Raw genomic sequence first — 26,073 nt, forward strand, 5'->3', positions numbered from 1 at the left:
ATTCCAGGAATATTGTGTTTGTCTGTCCTTTGTCAACAAAGCAAATGAGTGGTATAATGCCCTCAAATCATAGGCTGTTTTTAAAACCAAGATGATATTTGATTACACATACCCACAGGATGCCATTTACATAATGATTTCTGTGTTTATATTTTCATCTCTGTTGTCATGATATGTCACATACTACATTCATCAAGTATGCATGCCTTATGCATTCACTGCTGTTTAATATTTGAAACAGCTGGGTCTTGGTTGCAAATTCTCCTTTTGAAAATACAGAAAGGCAGACATTCTTGTTCAACTGTAGTCCAATTTGATGCTGAAATATGTTTGTATTTAAGGAACAAAGATTTGAAATATTAGCATCACACCTCATTATATACACATAATCAAAGAATAACAATGTCACATTCTCTCTTTCTTTTTCCCTCTTCATGTGTATGTGTGTGTGTGTGTGTGTGTGTGTGTAAGTGTGTTTTTAGTACAAAGGTATGTCTGATCCAAGATGCACAAACTACATGTAATTATTCAGAATGCATTTTGTGGTAGCTTCCTTCGTATTGCTTGCGGCTGAAGCAATGCTACCGTCATGGAATCTCCAACGCCAAGATACAACCACAATAGCATATATCAGTTTCCTTTACATGTACATACTATGCTGTCCATTTTTTTTCTCTATCTCTCCAGAGCTGTAATAGTGGATTGAAATGTTGTTTTTTTCCTGTCTTTGACTCTATTTAAAACATATTGCATCAGGTGGCTGTGCTTCTGCAAGGGCACACAGTCTCATTTTGATACCAGACTCAATATAATACATGTCAATTGATGGATTATAGAAATTTATCTTTTTCATTTCATTTTTTCTTTTCAGACACATCATTTACTGTGGAGTGGGACGACATTCATATTCAGCACGTTCAATCAGGTAAGACAGAGAACCCTTTGCAGGAAGAATCAATATCTATTGTTTACATAATATTATGAAATACAATGTATTCCCATTATAATGAACATGGTTATAACGAAATTCCAGGGGTTTTTTTTAAGACAACGAATTAAAAATTTGGGCTGCAGTGATATCTGCGCTGTGGTTTTTAGTTGTTTATTTGTTTGGTTATAACGAAATTTTGATATAACGAAAGAAAACTGCAGGTCCCGAGGACGTCGTTATGATGGGAGTCCACTGTATCAAAACAAAAGATTTTTTTTTTTTTTCCGGTCCAACAGTGATAAAGAAACACGTGATAAGAATAATAATGCTAAACCATTTTTATATGGGGCATATCACAAAAGTAAATTTAAGTCTCCATGCACATTGAAGGAGGAAAAATATTGAAATAAAGGAGAAATAGACATTACATAAACCTGTATTGGAGAGAAGAACGAACAACATGAGATGAAAAGTGGCAAAACTATGACAAACAGCATTTAAAGCCTAAACCGATAACAAGTAAAAAATTAGATACATTTTTTCAAAAGACTTCTGAATTCATCTCTTGTATTCAAGTCTGCTTGAAGTGCTTAAACTGTACGTCATTAATCCCAGAACTCTGCAGCTGCCAGTTGGAAAGATCTGACATTTAATTGTCATAATACCGTTGCATCTATTCCTTTTGTAGTTGAAACTGATAGAGAAAAATGATAGTTGTTGTGGCAATCATAGTATTATTACAATGTATGTGGTGTTTTGCTGCACAGGCCAAAACAATACTATAAAAAAAAAAGACAAATAAACAAACAAAAAACCATGCAGCAAGTATTGCAAAAAGTTGCTTCTATCGCCAAGCTGTCGAGGCAAATGCATTGGGCGTATCAGCTTATCTTACTGCCTTGCCCAGTGTCCATGCGTCTGACCTTTGTTACTGCGAGGTTGAATGAGAGTGTATGATTTCATTTTCTCATTTGCAAGATGTAGTGTACTTTTTTATTACTGTTTGTTCGGAAAGATGTGTGTGTGTGTGCAGAATGCTTAAGGATTAAAATCTGGACACCTTCTTTGAATGACCATGGGACTTGTTGACAACGGAGAAATTTAGAAGGAATTGTGGTCTGATATTACAGCCGAGTTGGAAGCCAGACATAATCCATCAAGGCAGAGTAATGTTATCTGTGTAGGAACTTCTTTTCATTGTCCTTTTCTGGTTGGTACCCCTATTGCTTCAATAGTATGCAGACGCACATTTACACACATGTTCAATGTATGTAGGCATATACATTTTGCTACCACTGTAAACATGAAGACATGAAACCCTTATTGAAGGCCTTGTATCTTGAATGAAGAGACCAGACTGAGCCAAACATGTGCAGCATGCTGTGGAATTTAGTGCATCATGTTAGAATTTGCATGATTTTCAGATCAGTGCAGCTCTAACAACACAATTCTGTAAAATACGCATTGGGGCCCCTCTAGAAAAAAAAGAAGAATAAGATAGTGTGTGCCAATTGCAAGGAAAGAGAAATGGATTTTCAAATTAGATTCTTGTTCAGATATTAAATTTTGATTAGCTGTTTTTTTAGTTGTTCTTGTTATTTCATCTGTCTTTGCAAACATATTAGTTTTTTTTTTTTTTGTACATTAGGACCCTGAACTAATGATGTTTGCATTTTCTACCACCCTAACATATCGTTCATACTTCCGTTCGAAATGATGTTGATGACTGCGCCCGCTATTGTGTGTGATCCCCAAAACGCACAGTGTGTGCAGTACTTAATCATGCATTTAGGAAGAAAATAACTTAGGAGCAGGAGTCTCATGAATTTGCCAATAATCTGTGTGTGTCTCTGCATTATGATACAAAAATATGTTCATATCATTATATGCTACAAGTACAGAGGACTAGCTGAAAAAAAAAAAAAACACACACACACATTCTTCACATGATTTTGAAAGGTTGTGTGGGAAAAAGGAATGGGCCACAGTTTTAACCATATTTCGCTACAACAAAGTAAAAATTCAGGTCCTTAAATTATTTTCAGTTGAGTCTGTGGTGCAGAATTCCCTTTGGTTTTATGGAATTTCAGTATTATTAAAGAAAAATGAACATTTGAACCCAATAGGTCAATTCAAAACCACTGCAATAACAGACTTTTTTAAAGACTTGGAGAGTTTTTAATCTTTAAACATTCTTATAATAGTCAATGTGGACAGGAGATATCAAACTTGTGATTTTTCAAGGAAACTTGAATGATCCTACTGTATAGCTCAACCACAATATATCTCGCAGCTTTCTCCGCTTTAATGCCTATGACTTTGATCAGTTAAATCAGTGATCTCCTTGTCACAAAACTAAATGTGTTTATTAAACAAAACTAAATGTGTTTATTAAAAGGGAAATCCAGTCCAAATATAAGTTAGTCTGATGAAAAAAAAAGTAAAATCTTATGGGTTCCTTGGTAAAAATTTGACTGAAATCGAATGAAAAATAAGGAAGATATGAAATTTCAAAATTTTGCTAATTTCTGCAAAACAGTTCTTGTACAGTGGATATGAATATACAAATAAGTGAGCTAACCATGTCATAGCTCACAGTTTTCCATTGATCTTGTAAAAAAAAATGACAAAAATTTCATGTTTCTGGCATTTAAGTTTGAAACATGTTATTCATGGTTGAATAATTTCAGAATAGTGATCAGTTAGATAAACAAGGATTTGAGCCTTTGGCATAATTGTATTTAAATGAAAAACTGGAAATTTCAGAATTTTATGCACAAACTGTATGGCAAGTTGTGAGAGTATGGCACATTCACTTTGCAATTTGCATTTATACATATTGACTGTTCAAGAACTGTTTCCAAAAAAATAGCGAAACTTCAAAATTTCATATAGATCTTCCTTATTTATTCATCCGATATCAATCAAACATTGTACCGTTGAACTCATAAGATTTTACTCTTTCTTATCAGATTGACTTATATTTGGAGTAGATTTCCCCTTTAATAATGAATGTGTGTATGTGTGTGCTGTGTTTTGCCTTGAGCATGCTCTTTTTTTTTAAAACCATGGCCTGCACTGTATTCATACTAACCCTCCAGCTGTCTGTGTCTTTGACTGCATTCTGTCCCTTAACATGCATCCCTTGCCTGCCTGCCCGTCATCCCTGCATGTGACTCCGCCCTCCTGGCTGCCTGCCGCCTGCCGATTGGTCGGTTAATCTCGCATGGCATGCGCTGACCTCGCAGTTGGCCGTTTTACCTTCCAGACCACCCTCATGTCTGACGGCCGCATCATATTTGCTTACGGCAAGGTAATTCATGCAAATAAGTGTCGGTGACGATATCTGACTGTGTGTGTTTTTCATATTTGATAGAAAAACGTAGGTATTTCAGGTTGGGCATTATTCTATATTTCTTGAAATTGCGTACGTTGTAATCATTTGAATGTGTCAATAAGCAGTATATTTGTCTTTGTTGATTTGTCTTGGAATTTTTTACTGTAAAGTTCACGATGTGCATTGATCATACAGTCAATTGTTTCATATCTTTTCATATTTATAAAGCTGCAGGGCAGAATTTTTGTGGTATATAACAAGCAATTACATGTAGCTACATATACTGTATATTATGCATTCTGAATATGACTGCCATACAAGATGTCATACGCATTCCAAGAATTATGTTGAGTATTTTGATAGCAGTCAGCCTTTAACACACTCTTCATGTGTGTTTGCAAAATGTTGCTTAATGAAAAAATTTTCTGTTAGCATTATGACATGCTTCATTTATTGTTTATGCAAACTTTAAATGAAAAGAATAATACTTTTAAGCAAAAAAATATATATATATATATTGTTTGTGTAGGTCTAGTCTTGCTGTTTTTGTGCTAAATATAATAAAAACCTCTTTCTGGTATCATTGTGGAAGACTTTTGATATGATTTTGATTCCAGTGATAATTCAGATGAGACCTATCAATTATAAGAATTTGTACTCTTTTCCACCAGTCTTTCAATCCCGGATCCCTTAATTGCACAAAGCTTTACAAATGCTGACAGTATTTAACCCGTGCAGGTGCAATGTACACAGCCTACTGTAGCATGTAGACAAATGCCTACCATCCAGTGGTCTACTTCACAAATCATGATGGATTTTTTTTTCTCAGATTAGACTGGCAAACTTCAGACATCTTTCAAACTCAACTGTAACTGGACTTGCTTGTTTTGCTGTTTTACTATTGACACATTTATTTGCGTATTTTTATAGTTTGTTTTTACTCTTTTATAATCCGGAAGCTTTTAATGAAGAAAGCTTTTTATGCCTCCGCAACGAAGTGGCCGGAGGCATTATGTTTTCGGGTCGTCCGTCCGTCCGTCCGTCCGTCCGTACGTCCGTACGTCCGTCCGTCCCGTTTTGTTTTTGTCGATATCTCAAGAACTGTGTGGTGGTTTTACATTAAACTTGGTATGAGGGTATATCCTTGGGGGATAATACTTTGTGTGGATTATAGGGTCACAGGGTCAAAGGTCAAAGGTCACAGGTTATTTTTGTGAAAAAAAATTGAAATTTCATGTTTTTCTCCATATCTCGCAAATGGTTCAAGGTATCTTCATGGAACTTAGTATATATGCTTGTACCAATGGGCAGTGATTATCTAGGGAAGTTGGGGGTCATGGGTCAAAGGTCAGGGGGTCAAAGGTCAATGTCAACTCCTCAAAATATCACTACTTTCCTCAAAATGCAATATATGCCTGAAGTTTTTTTTTTTTTTTTAACTTGATGTATGGCATGTATTACCCAATATATATTTTTGGGGAAGTTTCTTGCCAAAAGGTCAAAGGTCAAAAGGTAAAAGGTCAAGTGAAAGTGCTAAATTGCACTTTTTCCTCCATATCTCGAAAGTAACTCAAGGTATCATCATGAAACTTACATATTTATGCATGTTCAACCTAACAGTGATTCTCTTTGGAACTGTGAGGTCAAAGTTTAAAGGCCAGGTTTAGATAATGCTATTTTCCCATTTGATACTGAAATTATACTTTTTCTCAATACCTTGAAAATTACTCAATGCATAAACTTATAAAAGGGTCAAAAGTCAAGTAAAAATCATCAGTTCCCCAAATACCTGCACTCTGACATTTTAATCATTCATCCAATTGAACCTAGTTCTAGGAAAGTGAACATTCAGCACATTTGTGTCAAACCTGTCATTTTAATATTTTGCCAATTGTGTGAAACTGTCATCACACATTGTCAAGACATTGTACTATAGACCTATTGGGAGAACCATGCATTATGGCGGAGGCATATCAGTAGCCGTAGCGATATATCTAGTTTTTTATGAGAACCTAGTATGTTGCATGTATCTTCAGACTAGATCCTACTTAGTGAATAGTGAGATCCTTACTCATTTTGATCAAGTCAGCATTTACCTGGTCATATATATTAGGCCTTTGTCTATTCCATGCACTCACAAAATTTGTCTGATTAGAGTTTGTTTTAGCATCATAAGAAACATCCCACAGTGTTTGTTTGCCTATACTTGCAAGCGGACAATTATGGACACCTGCCCAAGTATACTGGGACTAGTGTTTAATTAGTTAATCTCCAAGATTGTTAAAGTGTCATGTGTATCTACATCACAGTTTTAGAGTTACAAGCTAATTTATGAGTTTTAAACTGCAAAGATTACTAGTCATGTGAACCTAACTAATAGTTTGTGGCAAATTAAACCATTGATTACTTTGGTCAAATTTTGAATTGTTGTTTCACCTCGTTTTGAACAGCAAACACTTTTTGAACTGCAACACTTTTCATTTCTCTGTTTTCCACTTCTTCATGCACACACACACATACATACACATACACACACACACACACACACACACTTGGGCTTGCATACACACCCTAACATGTTTTTCTTGCTCTCTGTAACACACAATACAAGTTTCATCTGTGTTTAGAGACATTGGCCGTGTGATGTTTGGATTCCCATTTAGAAAAGGGAGTCATATCTGCCATCTTTGGTACCAAATTCTGTATAGACTGAATAACGAAGATACAGCAACGAATACATATGACCTTTGACCCACCTTTACACTCCCAAGATGGCATCTGAGGAAAAAGTGGTTATTTTGTGAAATGATTCTTGCGACATCGCCTATATACGTGTGCAAAATATGGCAAAGATAGGACATGTATTCACCAAGATACAAAATGCAACATTTATGACCTTTGACCCTTATTTACATACCCAAGATATTGTCCAATCAAGTAGTTGTTATTTCATGAAATAATGTTCGTGACATGAACTAAACATGTGCAAAATATGGTGGTGATAGGGTATGTTTTTCTTGAGTTATCGCACATAAAGTTGCAAAAAGAAAGAAATATTTCAATACATCGAAGATAAACTTTAATTTCAACCAAGTTTTTTTTTACGTGATCCCGATATCGTATGAAAAAACGAAGGGCACACTTACGATAGCCAAAAGACTCAGTTACAACCTGTTAATATCTGGGAGAAATTCACCGAAGGGTAAGTGAGCTAGTGCTCGATAAAGACTATCATGTCAATTTTCACATTTAAAAAATTCCGTCCCATAGAGATAACACGTCATAACGAAGATACAGAAAGAAGTACATATGACATTTGACCCCAACTTGCACAGACAAGATGGCATCTGAGCAAAAAGTGGTTATTTTGTGAAATGATCCTTGTAACATGGCTTTTACGTGTGCAAAATATGGGAAAGATAGGACATGTATTCACCAAGATACAGGATGAAACATCTATGACCTTTGACCCTAATTTACATACCCAAGATGACGTCTGATCAAGTAGTTGTTATTTTATGAAATAATGTACGTGACATGAACTACACATGTGCAAAATGTGGGATCAATAGCCATTGTTGTTGTACATCTATCGCACAGAAAGTAGTAAAAAGAAGGAAAAATAAAGAAAAAATATGTTATTTTATAGAAATTTGAAGGAGAAGCATAAAAAAATCAGAAAAAAGGTAAAGTTATGAAGGGAGATTAAGACTAACTAAAGAAAAAGAAGAAAAAAAGTATTCAAAAAATTAAAAAATATATTGGCAGGGGTGAGCCTCGAACCAGGGACCTTAGGATTACGAGTCGGATGCGCTATGCAATGACCTATTTCATGCTCCATAGGCCCTGTGTATTAAGCAAAATGACGCTGCATCGAAGCCACGTGCCATTTTTCAACCAAGTTTATCGACGTGATGACGACGTCGTATGAAAAAATGGAGGGCACACTCACGATAGCCCAAAGTCTCAGCTACAACATACTAAAATCTGGGGAAAATTCACCGAAGCATAAGTGAGCTAGTACTCGAAAAAGATAGTCATGTCAATTTTCACTGCCAGAAAAACTGCTCTCCCATAGAGATAACACGTAAACTGGACAAATTTGACGAGGTTACTTTCAATCCATTTGTACGAGGTGATGCCGTCATCCAACCAAAATTATGTTTTTAAATTTATGAAAGAACATTTTATAAGCTACAATATATTGAAATTTGGGTGAAAATTGGCAAAGGATAAGTGAGATACGCTCGAGTAAACTTAAAATTTGATGACGTCATTTTGAAAATTTACTTTTTTTACTTTATTAAGAAATTTGATATCTTTTAATCATTTTGTCAACATCGCCAACCCATGACATGACATGTACAACTCATCAGATTTCAGAATATATCAAAAAAATGGGAGGTCACCGTCCATCCTGACGAGTAAAATCCGATTTAAAATTGGCCGTTTTTTTGCATAGTTACACTGTGTATCCCCATTGACGCACGCGCGGAATTTTGATTTTGACGGGCCCGTATGACGTCATATTGAGTCGGATCGACTTGAAACTTGGTAGAAATATTCCTTGACATTTTGGACATCCGATCCGTGTGAAAAAACTGAAAATTTCTATTGCATATGAGCTGTGCATGGGAATATGAGCGCGCGCGTACGCGTCCGTCCAATTTTTTTCAATTTTTCAAAAATGCTCCAAATGATCTGAAACGTGTGCAAAAAAATTTTGAGCTCGATTTGAGCATACAAATATTTTAACGCGCGCGTACGCGCGCTTTTTGAGATAAAAATGAATTTTGAGAATATGAGTAGAATCCACTTAACTTGAAATATATGTGACGTAAATTTCATTGAAATATTCTATTCCATTAATGAGATATGAATGAAAATGTGTTTTCATATAATGACGTCATAGTGACGTCACGGTCGACTGATCACAATGATACATTAGATTTGTCGTCTTTGGGACATGATGCATACATGGTATAAATTTGAACTTCATAGGCATAGCACTTTCTGAGCTAACCTCTGCACAAATTTTGGGGAGAAATAAAGAAAAAAAAGAAGAAAGAATCCGTACAGATACAGAAGGTGATCCGAGAGGATACTCGGATCACCTAACAAGCACACATACATGCTCTCACTCTCACTTTCTTGTTATCTGTATACATTAGATCTCTGCTGATGTGGATGATATCAGAGGAGGGAATGGACACAAGGTCACAGTTGGTCTTGCTGATGGATACTACATTGACAAGCCCCTATATCCAGGTAATATACTGTACTTGTTTTTATGCCTCCGCCACGAAGTGGTGCCAGAGGCATTATGTTTTCGGGTTGTCCGTCCGTCCGTCCTTCTGTCCGTCCGTCCCTCCGTCCGTAATGGATTTTGCGGACAGCATAACTTAAAAACCTTTTGAGGTATCCCAATGAAACTTGGCATGTATGTGTATTAGGGGGTGAAGTTGTGCCTATCAACTTTTGGGTGCACATGCCCAAGGTCAAAGGTCAAAAGGTCAGAGTCAAATATGTAAAATTTCACTATTCCCACCATATCTATGGAATGCCTAAAGATATTTGTGTATACATGTATTACCCAATTTAGATTCTCTGGTGAAAGTTTGGGGTCATGAGGTCAAAGGTCAATGGTCAAAAGGTCAAGTAAAAAATATTAAAACTTCACTTTTTTTCTCCGTACCTTGGAAATTGTTCAAGGTATCTTCATGTAACATTATACATTTACTGACTGGCAGTGATTATCTAGAGAATTTAGGGTTCATGGGGTCAAAGGTCAGGGGTCAAAGGCAACACTTCAAAATCTTACTATTTCCCTCATATTTATTCAATGGTAGCAGGATTATTTTTTTTTTTTTATACTTGGTGTATGCATGTATAACCTAATAGAGATTCTCTGGAAATTTCCTTTTTTTTTTCTTCTTTTTTTTTGCCTCAAAGGTCAAAAGGTCAAAGATCAAGTGAAAGTACTGAACTAGCTTTTTCCTCTGTATCTCGGAAGTGGCTCAAGTTATCTTGAAACTTACTATTGTATATATTCATGCATGTTCTGCCTGACAGTGATTATTTTTTAATCTTAGGGTCAAAGGCCAGATGAAAATGGTAACAATTTACTATTCAATACAGAAATTGCACTTTTTCTCCCTACCTTGAAAATTACTTAATGCATAAAGTTATGAATGGGTCAAAGTCAAGTTAAAGTCCGTAAATTCCCAAATACATGCTCTCCTATTCATCCGATTAAACCTAGGTCAAGGAAGGTGAACATTCAACACATTTGTGACAAACTTGTCATTGTAATATTTTGCCAATTTTGTGAAAATGTAATCACACATTGTCCACATGTACTATAGACCTATTAGGAGAATCATGCATTATGGCGGAGGCATACCAGTCGCCATAGCGACATTTCTAGTTTGATAGCGCTTGCACCTTGCATGCAACTGTTGCAGTTGTAATTTTGGGGGTTTTTTTAATAGTGAAAAGCAAAACCAATGATAATTTCAATTCTTTTATATATTACATTTCTATTATATGAAAAACAGTGTGAATGGCATGTGTGTCCAATTCTTAGTGGCAAAATTTCACTGAATTATGCATATTAATTTAACGGAGGTGCTATATCTTAAAGACACTATCGACTCTCACATGTGAGGTCGCTGGTTTGAGTCTAAATATGACATCAATGATGTTCAGCTTAGATCTTCATTGTCCAATCCATCCTCAGAAGGGTACTTCAGCTGTTGGTCCTTATAGAATGCTTGCTCATACAAGTAGAATATAGTATTTACAATATTGCTTCCTCAATGGCCAGGTGAAATAGATACAAACCCACACTGGACTTCATGCTTCCTTTGAGTAGCAATATGCAACAGTTCCTTGACATTTGCTCCTATGATAGTTGCTCCCACGAAATATCTGCATGCTGTAAAATGCCAAACACAAATTCTACCTTCAACATAACCCTAAGCCTAATCCTAATCCTAATCCTCACATCAACCTATCACAACCCTTATCCTAAGTCCTTGGAGATCATAAGACAGGAACAATTGTCGCAGGAGCAAATGTCATGTCACCCGCCATGTGTAACTTGAGCGCCACTTTTTTCTTCCTTCACTATTCGCTAGTTTGATTGTTCGATGGTTAGTTCTTGTTTTGTTTTGTTTTGTTTTTTAAAGCTGCGCTTATTTTGTGATGTTTCTTCCCCCTCAATTCTTGTCTTGTCAAGGATCCCTGCTCATCCAGCGAACCATCTATCACTACCACAACGTCCGACTCAATGACACACTGGTGAAGGGTGGCGCTGCCTTCGTACTCCAGCCCCTACCCAGTGAGTTAAACTGTTATGCTACAAACTGTACGTACAACGTCCTCAATATCAAACGCTTGATGTATCAAAGTCACAATAGTTTTGTTTCATTCCAGATGCATTCACATCGATAGTGGAATATCACTGTATTTTGCGTGGTAATTCATATTGTGAATGCAAATAACCACAATATACACCTGTACGCCACATCATATAATGGTATTTAAGATGGTTATTCAAACAAATTCACTCTAAATATGCATGCAAGATATGAGCATGAAGCTTTTCACCAAATGCCATTGATGTGTAGTGGTGTATTTCACATGTGATCCAACAATGTACAAATATGATTTTTGAAGAATGAATTTAGCTGTGATGCATATATCAGTGTTGTTGTTTTTTTCATAGCTAAAACAGTACTTGTACCGTGTATGATGGATGAAGATTTCTCCGAACACATTTTGTTTTTAATTCCTCTAAAAGGGATGCTTCGCAAAAGATATTTGTTTCAACATAAAATTTCATTAATATATTCATACATGCGCTTTTTCAAAAGAACAGTTCATCGAAAGGTTAGCTACAAAAGTCGTCTATGACACCATCACAATGGGGCATATTTTTCAGACATTAGTGATTCTATGAATCCTTCTCCTTCATTGCTCCACTTTTGCTAACTGCTTAAGACCTTTTTATTGTGCAAATCATTTTTATTTTGTCAGTTATGAGAAAGTTACTGTATCAAACACCTGATACTCAAACAGATGTACATCACATACCTAACAATTGATAAAGCAATCCAAATGAAACTTTTACCTCAAAGGATGTATATGAACATCCATTGTTACTGGTCTCCCTCTCACATCCCTCTCACACCCCCTTCCCCCACCTCCTACCCCTACTCCCAACCCCAACCTCATACCCAATGCCAACAGCATGCAACCTCTACAAAAGCTGTTCAGAGTGCCTGGCCATAAGAGCTGCCATCCAGTTCGACTGCGGCTGGTGCTCCAAGATCGGCCGCTGCTCCAGCGGCTTTGACCGCAACCGCCAGGACTGGCTGGATGCAGACTGCCCAGAAAACGTAAGGAGACAGTCGATTGATCCCACCTGACCCCATAGGCATTTTAGCCAGATCATGTTGTCCACAACTACACATGTAAAATGTATGATAAGGGTACCATGGTAATACCTCCCTGTTCCCCATAGCTGGTTCCTGATGCCGATTGCCCTACATGGCACTCTATTAAACTCTCAAATGCTTCATCATTGTACTCAGTCCACAATGCTGTCTCTCTGCTAGTTTTGGAGTCTACACAAAGTGTATTGTGTTGTGGGAGTAACCTGTCGGGGATGAGTCCCGAGTATACTCGGGCAGGTGTCTATGGGAAATGCGTGTTGTAGTAAAATCAAACCATCCTCAACGGGTTAAGGATGGGTTAGGCATGCAGCTGGACTATGTAGTATTGTCTAGTGTTACAATCTATGCGTCTGTTGAATATTCCTATACACGAGTATTTTCCATGAGGGTTTTTTTTTTTTCTTTTTGTTTAAGTTAGGGGTTTTTTCCCACCCATGGCCATCTTTTGTCATACACTCATAAAACTTTCTTTCCTCAATAAGATGAAGTGTGCAACGTTTCTGTTATGCATGGATACTTATACAAGGAATTCTCCTTCGTAAGCACTGTTTTGTTCCGTTTAAGTGATAAATATAATTTGCCTTGGAAAAGTTGCATTGATGTTGTCCTTAAAGTAGGCTTCCCATTTATTAGAATACTGATTGAACAATGGCAATTCTTGAATTCTGTTTGGAATAGTTTGTTTGTGACTTTTGTAATCTTTTAAGTGGTTCCTCTATGTTGAAATTGAGTAGCATTTTGACTACTTTACAACCCTTTTCTCTGATTTATCTACAGGCACAGGAAGAATGCCATAATCCAGGTAAGAATTCAGTGACAATTTAACAAATGTAATCAATGTGAGAAAACCAGTAGTGAGAAAACCAGTATTGTGAAAAGTTTGCTTTATTTTAGCATAGAGTATCATTTGAAGATGTTAAGAGGAAACAGATCATTTCGACCAGACTATTCTGAAACTGGATCTGAGCTGCCACAATATGTATCTGCCATGCATGTCCGTGAGGCCTCGTCTGGAAAATATCAGTCATTACACCATATGTACACAGTATGATGAAAATGTTCTGATTACATGTTCCATGTGTGTGTGTGTGTGTGTGTGTGTGTGTGTGTTTGTTTCATTGCCACTTCAAAGCTTTTGGGTTTAGCCATGCAGTGCACTTCCTGTGTGTGTCTGAGTTAATATTGTATGTGTGAATATTACACCATGGTCATAGATCATATTGAAATATATGCATCATGACTTGTCTTCTTGATTGCTGTGAACTTTGCATGTGTTATAAAGCATCTAGTGTGCTCCCTCACAAGTGATGGGAGCCATATGCCTGATTCCTGTCTCAATGGATCCAAATTTGCAGTATTATTCCAAACAGATAATGTGTAAACTTATTTGTCCATTTACATATGTTTGCATGTTTCTTGGATGCAGTGAACAGTCCGTCTACTCTTTCTGAAGAATTCACACTGCAGACATTTTGTCTTTTTCTGAATTGTGATCTGGGCTGTGTTGATAAAACCCTCTTTAATAATACATAAGTGAAGAACAAGAAGAAAAAAGTAGACATATGTATTCCTACTGTATTCATTCTACCCACAGTAATAAGATCTACCGGGGTTCCCCTACTCACCTCAACAATCGCTATGGAAACGAGCAGTCTTCCCCCTGTCTTCATGCCATATGGTATCAGGATTTTAAAAAAATAAAGAAGAAGAAGAAAAAGTTTTTTAATAGTTCAGTGCAACCATACTGCTTCACTCTGTTCTGCCTTGTTATATTTTGTTTCATTTTGCTTATATTGGCAGCGCACTACACCCCAACAAAACTGGAGGCAAAGCAACATCACCTCTTCTTTCTCTGGTTTTACTTAATTTGAGATGTGATTCTTGTCCCCAGACTTATTGCTTTAAAGAGGAAATCCACCCCCAAAATAGATAAACTCCAAAATAAAGAGAGAGAAAAAAAAAATCCCTACACAACATTCCAAAAATGACATCTAAAATCGGGTAAGAAATGAGGAAGACATGACATTTTGAAATTTCACATATTTTCAGAAAGCATTTCTTGACCAGTCCTAATTAATATTCAAATGAGCGAGTTGATGATGTCGTGTCCTCACAATTTTTCATGTATGTTGTAGATGAAATTCAGAAAACTTATTGTTTTTAGCTAATACAGGTAAAAGCATATTCCCATACCAATATGAGAAGTAACATATGTTCTTTTTTATTTTGGGTGGTTTAAGGCTAGTTTTATATCTATACAGCTGAAATATAAGATTTTTGTCATTTTTGTATATGAAATGAATGAGAAATTATGAGAGCATGACATCATCAACTTGCTGATATGAACTAGTTATGAAGTGTTTTGTAAAAAAAAAATGAAATTTTAGAATGTCATAACTTACTTATTTCTTATCCAGTTTTGATCATATTTGCCTTGTTCTGCAGCAACAATTTTCCCCCTCTTTCTTGTGATATTAATGAAATTTTGGAGTGAATTTCTTCTTTAAAATGGGATGGAGAGAAATGGGCGTGGTCACCGTCATAGCAAACATATGTGACCATCAGGCATGCATCACAAAACTAAATGAAAAGTCAAATGTGCCCAGATTTTGTGTGAGGACCCAAAATGAGTGAAATAGGTCAAGCCAGTCAATTTTCAGTTCTTTATATGTTCTGAAAGAGCAATTTTTGCACATAATTTAAAAGTTTGGAATCATAAGATGAATGGGAAATTGTGTTTGTTTGTTTGTTGTTTTTTGCAGCTTTTACAAAACACTTTTTTGTCCCCGCCGAACGAGTTCGAGCAGGGGACTATGAAACGGGCTCCATGCGTGTGTGTGTCCGTGTGTCCGTCCGTCCGTCCGTCCGTCCGTGTGTCCGTGTGTGCGTCCGTGTGTGATCAAAATCTTCAATTTGCTACTTCTCTGTCATTTATGAGCCAATTTTGATTCTGTTTGCTTTATATGATAGCACTACATGGGAGCTTTGAAACTTCTACACAGAATTTCAGTCGTGACCTTTGACCTTGACCTTTGACCTATATTGTACATTTTGCTACAAAATGCTACTCCTTCGCCATTTCTAACCCGATTTCGATTCCGTTTGCTTCATGTGATGGCACTAGGTGAGGGCTTCAAAACTTCTACACAGAATTTTGACCTTTGACTTCTTTGACCTTTGACCTTGATTTTTGACCTGTATTGTACATTTTGCTACAAAATGCTACTCCTTCGCCATTTCTAACCCGATTTCGATTCCGTTTGCTTTATGTGATGGCACTAGGTGAGGGCTTCAAAACTTTTACACAGAATTTTGACCTTTGACTTCTTTGACCTTTGACCTTGATTTTTTGACCTATATTGTACATTTTGCTACAAAATGCTACTCCTTCGCCATTTCTAACCCGATTTCAATTCCGTTTGCTTTATGTGATGGCACTAGGTGAGGGCTTCAAAACTTCTACACAGAATTTTGACCTTTGACTTCTTTGACCTTTGACCTTGATTTTTGACCTGTATTGTTCATTTTGCTACAAAATGCTACTCCTTCGCCATTTCTAACCCGATTTCACTTCCGTTTGCTTTATGTGATGGCACTAGGTGAGGGCTTCCAAACTTCTACACAGAATTTTGACCTTTGACTTCTTTGACCTCTGACCTTGATTTTTGACCTATATTGTACATTGGCTACAAAATGCTACTCCTTCGCCATTTCTAACCCGATTTCGATTCTGTTTCCTTTATGTGATGGCACTAGGTGAGGGCTTCAAAACTTCTACACAGAATTTTGACCTTTGACCTTTGACCTTGATTTTTTACCTATATTGTACATTCTGCTACTAAATGCTACTTCCGGCGGGGACATATATTACGCACCGCGTAATTTCTACTTTTCCTTGTTGTTGTAGAATAGTGTGATTAGGCATGTTTCAGAGCTCCATCTTCATTTCTTACTGACCTGTTACTCCTCACTTTCAGCTCTGATAACTTTTGAAAAGATTGTGCTACTGCGTTGAAAGCTGAAATCAGTAATGAATAAAATGTGAATAAATGTGAAAGATTTTTGGCTTAATCTGATAATCCTTTCATTGTGGTTGCTGCAGAGTTTTGCATCTTTTTTTGTGTGTGTCATTTGTTGCAAAGAGCACCGCAAGGTGAGATTAAGCACTTCAATAGACTCTAAACTTCAATGCCTCTTTTCTCATTAAACACTTTCCAGAATAGATAGGTTAGAAAAGTCCATTTGACTTGAGCTATACATCATTTTAAAGCTTAGAGTCTGCTCTTTCAGAATCTGCCATCTACTAAAAAATCCATATCTGGCGACTTTTTGGTAGTTTTGTGATGCAGGGTCACATACACTATGACTCACTTTGAACTCAGGTTCAGCCCTATCATTGTTGTGTTGACGAGCCTTCATTTCATTTGAATATGATTATATGATTTTTGAAGCAAAAATTATTCAAAAAAATGAATGGGTGGTGCTTGCCACTTGGTGTATACACATCTCACTTGGGTCTGTAGGCTTCGGAGGAAGCAATACACCAAATAATTAATGCTGATTCTTTTCTTTTTGATTTGCAACTGTGGGAGACATAATTTCTAGGTACAATTATGAGACATTTATGACTCTGTTTTGTAAAAGCATAGGATTGTTCGGAAATTTGAGCGTAGTGCCATTTTCAGATCTTTACCTTCTGAAACATGTCATTATTTGTTGGCTCAGAAAAAAAGAGAGAAAATGATACACACGAAGAGCTGTGTATTTGATTTTCAACTTATTTTTTGTACCTTCCGACAAATTTATCAATTATTTGTGGAGATTCGCTTTGCAGAGTAGGGGCTGTACAAAGATGGCTTAAAATGGAGAAAAAAGCAAACACACTTCCTTTCCTTCACCATAATTATGTGAATGTAAATGCACAACTGTATTACATGTGTGTACCAAAGTAAAAAGCAAGGGCCGAAAGGCCATCTTCACAGCATGGGAAATTCTTTTGCTACACATGACTTTTCTCATACATGTATATGCCACAACTACTAATGCATGCTGAAGTATCAAAGGAGAAATCCATGACAAACAAAAGTTGGTATTAAGATAAAGAGTAAAATCGCCCAAGCACAGCAGTGAAAGTTTGATCAAATTCAGATGAAAATTAAGGAAGTTATGAAAGTGTGATATTTTGGTAATTTTCATGAAACAGTTCTTGAACAGTCAATATGAATAAGCACCCCCTCACAGTTTGCCATACAGTATATACATGAAATTATGAAATTTCCACTTTTTTTTAAAAATCAAATGCAATTATGCCCCAATCTCAAAACCTGATATATCTATTTACTGATCATTATTTGGAAGTTCTTCAACGAGGAATAACATTAAGTTTTATACTTTTAGACCAGAAAAATTGAATGTTCCTCATTTGTTGGTACGTGATCAATGGAAAATTTTGTGGTGATTTAAACATTATCAGCTCACTCATTTACATTATTCATATCAACTCACTGTTCAAGAACTGTTGTACAAGAATTAGCGAATCTTTAGAATTTCATTACTTTCTTACTTTTACTCCAATTTGATCAAATTGTCACTGTTGTGTTTGCCAGTAGAGAGATGAGGAAACCATGGAGTAGCATATTAATAACAGCAGTGCTGTGACAAATGAGATTTTGTTAGCACAAGCCTCTTCAAATAAATGGTAGTGGATACAATCAACTGAAAGTTCACATAGTACACGGAGGTGCAGTGGGTGTGAGGTTTCTCATGTTGTCATGTCTCAAAATTATAGCACGGAAAGCGAAATGGAGTCCTCCACTGCCTTTGAATGTTTTTGGATGACTTTGAAGAATGGAACTTCATGTTGAAATGTCCGCATGTTGTTCACCTCCTGTATGCACTTTTTTTCTACACCAAATATTAACATTAGGTTTTCATCAGCAATACAGTTTAGTTTGTAATGCACACACACTATCTTCATCCCCTTTTCCTAAATTTTTAGGTGTTAAAGCTTCTATGTTGTATATTTTGTTTTGTTAATTGAAAATTTGCTTTCTTTTTTGTTTTGTTTATAACTAGCACTGCATTATAAAGGCAACACTATTCATTCATTCACTTGGCCCAAGGAAACAACTTTGTGTAACCCACCAGAAAATTTAAGAATAGGAGAAATATTCATAAAATGCATTTGTGCAGTACACATGCCAATGTGAATTGCACAGGTTCATTTGTTACTGAATACTGTAAAAAATCAATGGACATTTACATGTCCATGAAATTTTCCCGAATTTCGGGAGGAGCAAAGATGCGCACAATTAAAATGCATGCAAAAGTTCATGTCTATGCTATGCATTAATGAATGGCAGTGGCATTTTCCCGAAAATTTTATACTGCGAATATTTCTGGTTTTACAATACATAGCTGACGCCATTTTGATTAAGACTCAGATAGAAGGTGACAGAACTTTAATTTGACAATATCCTTGCAATATTTCAAATGTACGATATCTTTAAGCCTCAGCCCCAAAGGATGACAGATAACCATTTTGGGCAGAGATACAGTATTCCCTCTATAGGCAGTGAAAACAGTATTATATATGTTTCTTTCAGTACATACAATATTTCTATCCCAAGTAGACCCCAGCACAGAATAGCTAAAACAACATTTGACGCATAGTCCAGGAGAGCCCAGGTGGTCAGTACTTGGGGGATGCCAGCTTTCTAAAGTGGGAGGCCAACATTGATGTATCATGGAGCCAGGTGTACACAGAGTTTGGCCAGTGTTTGATATATGATGGCATTTTCTTGAAGCTTGGTGCTATAGTTGTTGTATGAATTCTTGTTGCCAAAGTTTAGTCATTTCTGCATCTGAAAGCCAAATTAATTGAGATTAGTAGTGCAGCCATGACTAAGAAAAGCGTCATTCAAATCATGCAATATGATGATCACACAATTCTCACCATATGGTCGGGGAGCTCACTTTTACTTCAGAAAAAATTACAGTTAGTATGAGACTTTCAGCTGATGCATGCATATTTAACTGCATAAGAGACTAAACTGTTTTCAATAGACTCATTTACTAACATTTTCAAATTTATGCATGTTTCTTCCATCCTAAAGTTGTAACCAAATATTCTTTTGAATGTGCCTCAATAGTACTTTTCATTACTTCTAAATTCAGTTTGAATAAAATTGGTTGTTCCATTGGGTAAACCTCATGCAAGCTGTCAGGTTGTCAAGAAGAATCATTGTCAGAAAACAATGCCTAGAATTTGAATATGCTAGCAAAGCTGGTCTATTGGCGTGTTTAATTCTCATTTTGACCAGAAAGTGAAGTGGTATTTGTCATTATGGGAACAAAATCTGACACCTGGGTACATTGGAATTGCGCCGCCCGACTTGTAATGCGAGCAAAAGGAAGAGATCCCATAACACCCTTGTTGTCATACCTGCATTGGTTGCCTGTAGATAAGAGAATCATGTTCAAGATCCTTGCATTATGTCATAAAACATTGATAAATAAGTCCCCAATATATTTGTCTGACATGATCACTGAGTATATTCCACAAAGAAATTTACGATCTTCTAGCCAGAATTTATTAATTATACCAACAACCAAAACATGTTCATATGGGGATCGGGCTTTTCAGTCAGCAGCACCTGTACTCTGGAACAAATTACCAAGTCTAGGGCCATCACATGTACTCACACTTTCCTCAAGTCCTTAAAAACATATTTGTTCTGTTATTAAATGATTATGATATGTTGTATTTTGTATGATTAATTGTATTGTTTTGTTAAAATTATGTAAGTTGTAGTTTATGGTATTCTTCTCAATTATGTGAAGCGCATAGAGATTCCAGGAATATTATGCGCTATATAAGCAGCTATTATTATTATTATTATTATTATTATTATCATTATTGGAAATCAAATTGGCCAAACTTCATGTTTTTTGTGCCCTTTGAAAGAAACAATGCATGCATTGCTATTTGCATTTTTATATATTTTTTTTCTAACATGGGTTTCTGTTTTCCTTCTACTGTTGAAGTAGAATGTTTGTTTCTTTGTTTTTATTTCGGGAACAGTTTCCCACTTTGTTCAGGAAAACACCATTTATTTTCTTACATGTATGAACTCAATGTGTATTAATGATTGGTTGTGTCATTACAGATGAATCCTCTTTGTGAACTTGATTTTTAAGTAGGACTTGTTTGTTTTTAATGTTTGATTACCACATTGATTACTATATGATTTTTTCTTCCTCATGATAAAACCTTTTGCATGACAGTTTCAAGCATTTTTACTTTGGAAGTACTCTCAGAAATACACAAAACTTTGATTCAGACATTGGATTTAGTGACATTTGTAGGAAACTACTTCGGAAATTTTGGGGTAAAAATGGAAGAAAACAAATATGATGGTGTGCTTATGTTGTGATGCATAACTTTTTCAGATTGAATGCCAGTTTGGAAAATGTTCTTCTTCAGCATTTTTGATCCATCAGGGATTGCCTGTTATGCAAGCCATCATTCCTGGAGTTTTGGTAGGCATTACACATTAAAGGACAAGTTCACCTTCATAAACATAAGGATTGAGAGAATGTAGCAATATTAGTAGAACACATCATTGAAAGTTTGAGGAATATCGGACAATCCGTTCAAAAGTTATGAATTTTTGAAGTTTTTGTGCAGTAACCGCTGGATGAGAAGACTACTGCAGTGTATGAATAACTTAGATGTCACATGCGTACAACAATATAAGGAAAATATAAAGAGAATTTCACAAAATTTCATCTTTTGAAAAAAGTACACATTCCCCTGACTCATTACCGACAAATGTTATGGGTAATGTTATTCCCCCTGCCTTTAGGAAGAGGCAAGTCAAGTGCTCTTCTTTTATTATGCAAAAAAGTGAAAATATGTTGAATTTTCTTTGTATTTTCTTTACACTGTTGTACGCATTTAACTCACGTGCTGTAGTAGTCTCCTCATCCAGCGGTTCAAACACAAAAATTTTAAAAATTCATAACTTTTGCATCGATTGTCCAATTTTCCTCAAACTTTCACTGATGTGTTCTACTAATATTGTTGCATTCTCTCAATCCTTATGTTTATGAAGGTGAACTTGTCCTTTAATCTGTGGGGAAAGCATTTTATTCATTTGTTTGCGTAGACTCGTGTTGTCACTCAGTGATGTTTCTGGACACAAACATATTCTTTTGATCAACAGCACACCAAAATAATTTGATGGCTTTCATAGGGATGTATTCGTCAGTTGTCCACTCATTTTTAAAGTCACATTTCAAAAAGTCTGTACTTGGTATCAATGTTTATGTTTAACATGTCATTCTTTTTGGTGGTATTTTTGTTTTATAAGCTTTATTACATATTTCATTATCATATATTTTCAGATTACGCGGTACGGACAGCCCTCGTGATTGTGTTCCTCATCTTATTTGTGCTTGTGTTCATTGGTTTCGGATTTGCGATCTACGCCTTCAAGAACCCGCAGTCACGTTCTGGACAGGCCCTCATCCAGGTCAGCCATTCTCTCTAATATGGAATAGTGTCTGAAAGTGGCCCCACCATGACCCTGACATGGCTCCAGTGCACTTCTTTGATGCTGTCCTTGGCAAATTTTGCTATGAAAGGAGCACAAAAAAGCTGGTCTCCAGTTATGTGCTGTTGTAAACATACATATTTATTGTTTGTGTCTTTGCTTTTTCTTTTTGTTTGTTTTTGCAGACAACACTTATTTGAGTTGCAAAGTTTGATTTGTGCATTCAGATTATTATGTTGTTGTTTTTTTCTGATTGAGCTGGGCCCTGTTTCATAAAGCTGTTCGTAATGTTACGAACAACTTACGAGCGACTGGTGATCAGTTCTGGTGTGCTATGCTTATCAGAATTTCCATAATTCAGCACAAGAACTGATCACCAGTCGCTCGTAAGTCGTTCGTAACTTTACGACCAGCTTTATGAAATACCCCCCTGGTTTGGTAAAGTCTTAAAGGGACTGTACAATTCTGGTTGAGGTGAGGATTTAGCTTTTAACGATTTGCGAGATATTCAGAAACCACTCTGTGAGATGTCAAAGAGCATGCAATTCTAAGGGGTATCAAAAGTTGATTTGATGAAAATCAGTTTTGAAATGGATGAGATATCCAAAAACAAGGTGAAACAAAGAGATCCTAATAAAAGGCGTGGCTTGTTTCCTTTTATTATTATCATTTTTTTTTTATATCTCAGCCATTTGAAAACCAATTTTCATCAAATAAACATTGAATCCTTCTTAAAATTACATGCTCTTTCATATTTCATAAGAGGTTTCTCATTATCTCATTTAGGAATGTTATACTGAATCCCACCTCAACCAGTACTGTACAGTCCCTTTAAGTGCTAGCATGTGGTCAGTCTTAGCAGAATATAAAGTCATTGAAATATAACAATGGGCCTCCATCATAATTTGCATTTTGTGTGATGACAAAAATCCTTTGACAAGGCCTGAAATTTTTTCTCTGCCGGTGAAAATCTTAAAATAAAAACACAGTGTAGTGTGCAAATAATCTTTGAAGATAGTGTCACTTATCCTTACAGCTGAAATAACTGTTCAAATTATTTCAAATTTAAAATATGAAAGTGGCAAACTGAATGTGGATGTCTTGAAATGAATAAATGTTGACTTGCCATATTTTCCCCCCTCCAGTTCCAGCACTTGGTCCGCCGTGGTATGAGGCGCAACCCACAGGATAACTATGAAGAGAGCATCGTCAATAACATGCAGGAGTCCAAGCCGAGCCCGCCGCCAGCGTACGACGCACCAGAGCAGGAGCCCACCACACCTGTGAGTCAACCAGCTGGGGCAGGAGCCGCGGGAGTCACGCTCGACATCAGGGAGCCCACTGAGGATGATGGCGGGGCCGTTGCCGTCGACGTCACCGGTAATGGGGAGGCAGGAAAGGAGGCAGCGGCGGCGGCGGCAAAGCTGGAGTCGGATCCCAGCGCTCAGACGGCCGAGTGTTGATGCAGGTTTTATGTGGAGCTTGTATCGCCTCAGTTTAAGACCCTACAATTTATCTATTCATTTTCAAACCCAGCTTATCCCACAAGACACGATATCTGCACTAAGCAATGAAAACGTGTATAATACATGTAGTACCATGGCTGAACTACAGTCAATCTCACTGAAGTCGACCTCGCACAAGTCGAATGATCGCGTAAGTCGAAGGTCTTTTCAAGTCCTCTTCTCTTTACATTCGATTGATTTTAATCCCCCATAAATCCAATTTTCTCTAAGTCGAAGGTATTTCTTGTGTACAAATAGATTTGATTTAGGCAAGGTTAACTGTAGTGATAGTGATTGCAAATATACATTCCTACACCATCCATGTTTGACTGGAGGACAGATTCTTATTGATTTGCTAAAAGCCAAAGTCATATGCTCATGCTAATTATGTGTTGGTATCGGTTGTGTTATTTTCCTCTCTATTAGGTGTGCTTGTTATCTTTCATCTCGTATTGTAAATGAGCAGTACATGAAGAACACCCATCCACTGATTATTTGAATGTGTTAGAAGTCTTTAGTTTTAAAGGTATTGTTTACCAGTGAAAGCAGTGACTTAAAGAGCATTTGAGTTATCACACTTGATGCATATGTGTAAATCAGTTGTATCACAAAACGTCCTACCATGTATAAATTTTGCAATAAAGTCTAGAATATAAAGAGATATCACTATTTTTTTTCAATAAACTGTAACTGTAGACAATTCCAGAAACAATGTAATTGTATCTTTTGTTCACATTTTGTTTATTTAACAATACTTAACATTGATTGTACTGAGTAACATTTTTACACTGATTGTTTACATCCTGAACTCACATTTTAAAACTTTTTCTGAGCACTAAAGCTGGGTTGTTTTTTTCATGTGCAAATGGTAAATAATGCCTTTAACAGCTTTTGGAGATAGATAATAAGTTTGATATATGTACAGAGAAATTTAGCACTGATTACAGTTGCAATCATAAACCATTTCGTTTTTGTTTGTCTGCTTTTATTTTTGTTTTTGGCTGTTTTTGATAGGTATACTTTGGGGAGATACTTGTGTGTGAGATACCTGATGCAGCAGAAAATCTCAAGAATTAAGTAGACTCTCGTCAAGGCAAGGTTGTGGTTGTGAATTTGTACATTGATGCACAGACACCGGAGTTTTTGTGGGGCGCAAAATAACGTAAGAGCAGTGTAATTTGCGATCAGTGCTGGTCTTTATAGCTCACACACACACACACACACACACACACCCACACCCACACACAACACACAAACATACAAAAGTACAGGTAATTAATTTAAAAAAAAGAAGAAGATACATGTACATTATTGCAGTTCATTGTCGGTGCAATTTTTCACAGATTCCATCTCCTGCTGCTGGGAACTCCAGTGTCCTTCAAATTTGTGTGTGTTTGTGCATTTTGATTTAGGTATGTGCTCTTAAGTGCTCATGATGCGAGGCAATTTTGTTTTTGTTTTTGTAAACAAAATATGATGATTAAAACAAGTTGTCTAGGCCATAGCAAGAAGGCAGTAAGACTTATTGTAGAGATGGGTGTACACTGTTAAACCCATAGGCAAGATCGTTCGCTTCAAAACCACCGTATCCATCAAATGCGCTTTGAATCGGTGCCACATATTCTTCAAAACTTTATCATGAAGGCATATGCAATTCATTATATGTAAGATTGGTTTTTATTGTAATGCGAGGAAATTATGTGAGAATTGGTATTCTGTCTAATCGTCTCTTCCTTGGGGCGTGTAGGTCTAGTAACAATGATACTGTATTTGTGTAATGGATGGAAACATCCCAAAAATGTGTCCTTAATGCAGAAAGAGTATTTTAAAAAGATTAATACTTTCTGTAAGGTGTAATTAAAAAGGCTTTGTCGTAACGGCAGGTATGATAATTGTGCAAGAGGCAGAGGCTCTTAATCAACTTTGTGCAACAGTCTATTTTATATCTTTAAAAAAAAATGCAAAATGAGCCCCCTTTTCTTATATCCTCATTCTCAGTTCCCATTCGTGTCCATAGATGATCAGCATTATATATAATGGGATTATGCCATCTCTACGCATTTTGTGTACTTAACCCTAAAAAGACTGGGGGGGGGGGCCTAAAAGGCCCCCCCCCCTCGACATTTCGCGCGATTACTCTGCAACACGCAACGCTCTCGCCGCGATGCTCTATGACTTTTTTCTTTCGAGTTTCCCGCACATTTTGACACCAAATTTGTGACGCCCGGGGGTACAGTTCTGAAGTTACATAACTTTTTGTACATGCACGTGAGGCCGAAAATGG

The 26,073-nt window shown here is 36.5% G+C and overlaps 1 protein-coding gene across 1 annotated transcript; it reads left to right on the forward strand.

Moving 5' to 3' along the window:
* Nucleotides 1-800: 800 nt before the first annotated feature.
* On the forward strand, nt 801-24,479 carry LOC139740212 (plexin domain-containing protein 2-like). Its single transcript, XM_071650796.1, has 8 exons — nt 801-925; nt 4,180-4,244; nt 9,440-9,536; nt 11,509-11,610; nt 12,522-12,670; nt 13,505-13,529; nt 22,136-22,263; nt 23,430-24,479. Exons 1-8 carry the CDS (start codon nt 826-828, stop codon nt 23,745-23,747), a joined length of 984 nt encoding a protein of 327 aa, XP_071506897.1. The 5' UTR covers nt 801-825; the 3' UTR covers nt 23,748-24,479.
* The last annotated feature ends 1,594 nt before the right edge of the window (nt 24,480-26,073 follow it).

Source organism: Diadema antillarum, unplaced genomic scaffold, assembly GCF_040938485.1.
Source record: "Diadema antillarum isolate AM-2024a unplaced genomic scaffold, OU_Dant_1.0 seq00000840_RagTag, whole genome shotgun sequence".
Taxonomy (NCBI): Eukaryota; Metazoa; Echinodermata; class Echinoidea; order Diadematoida; family Diadematidae; genus Diadema; species Diadema antillarum.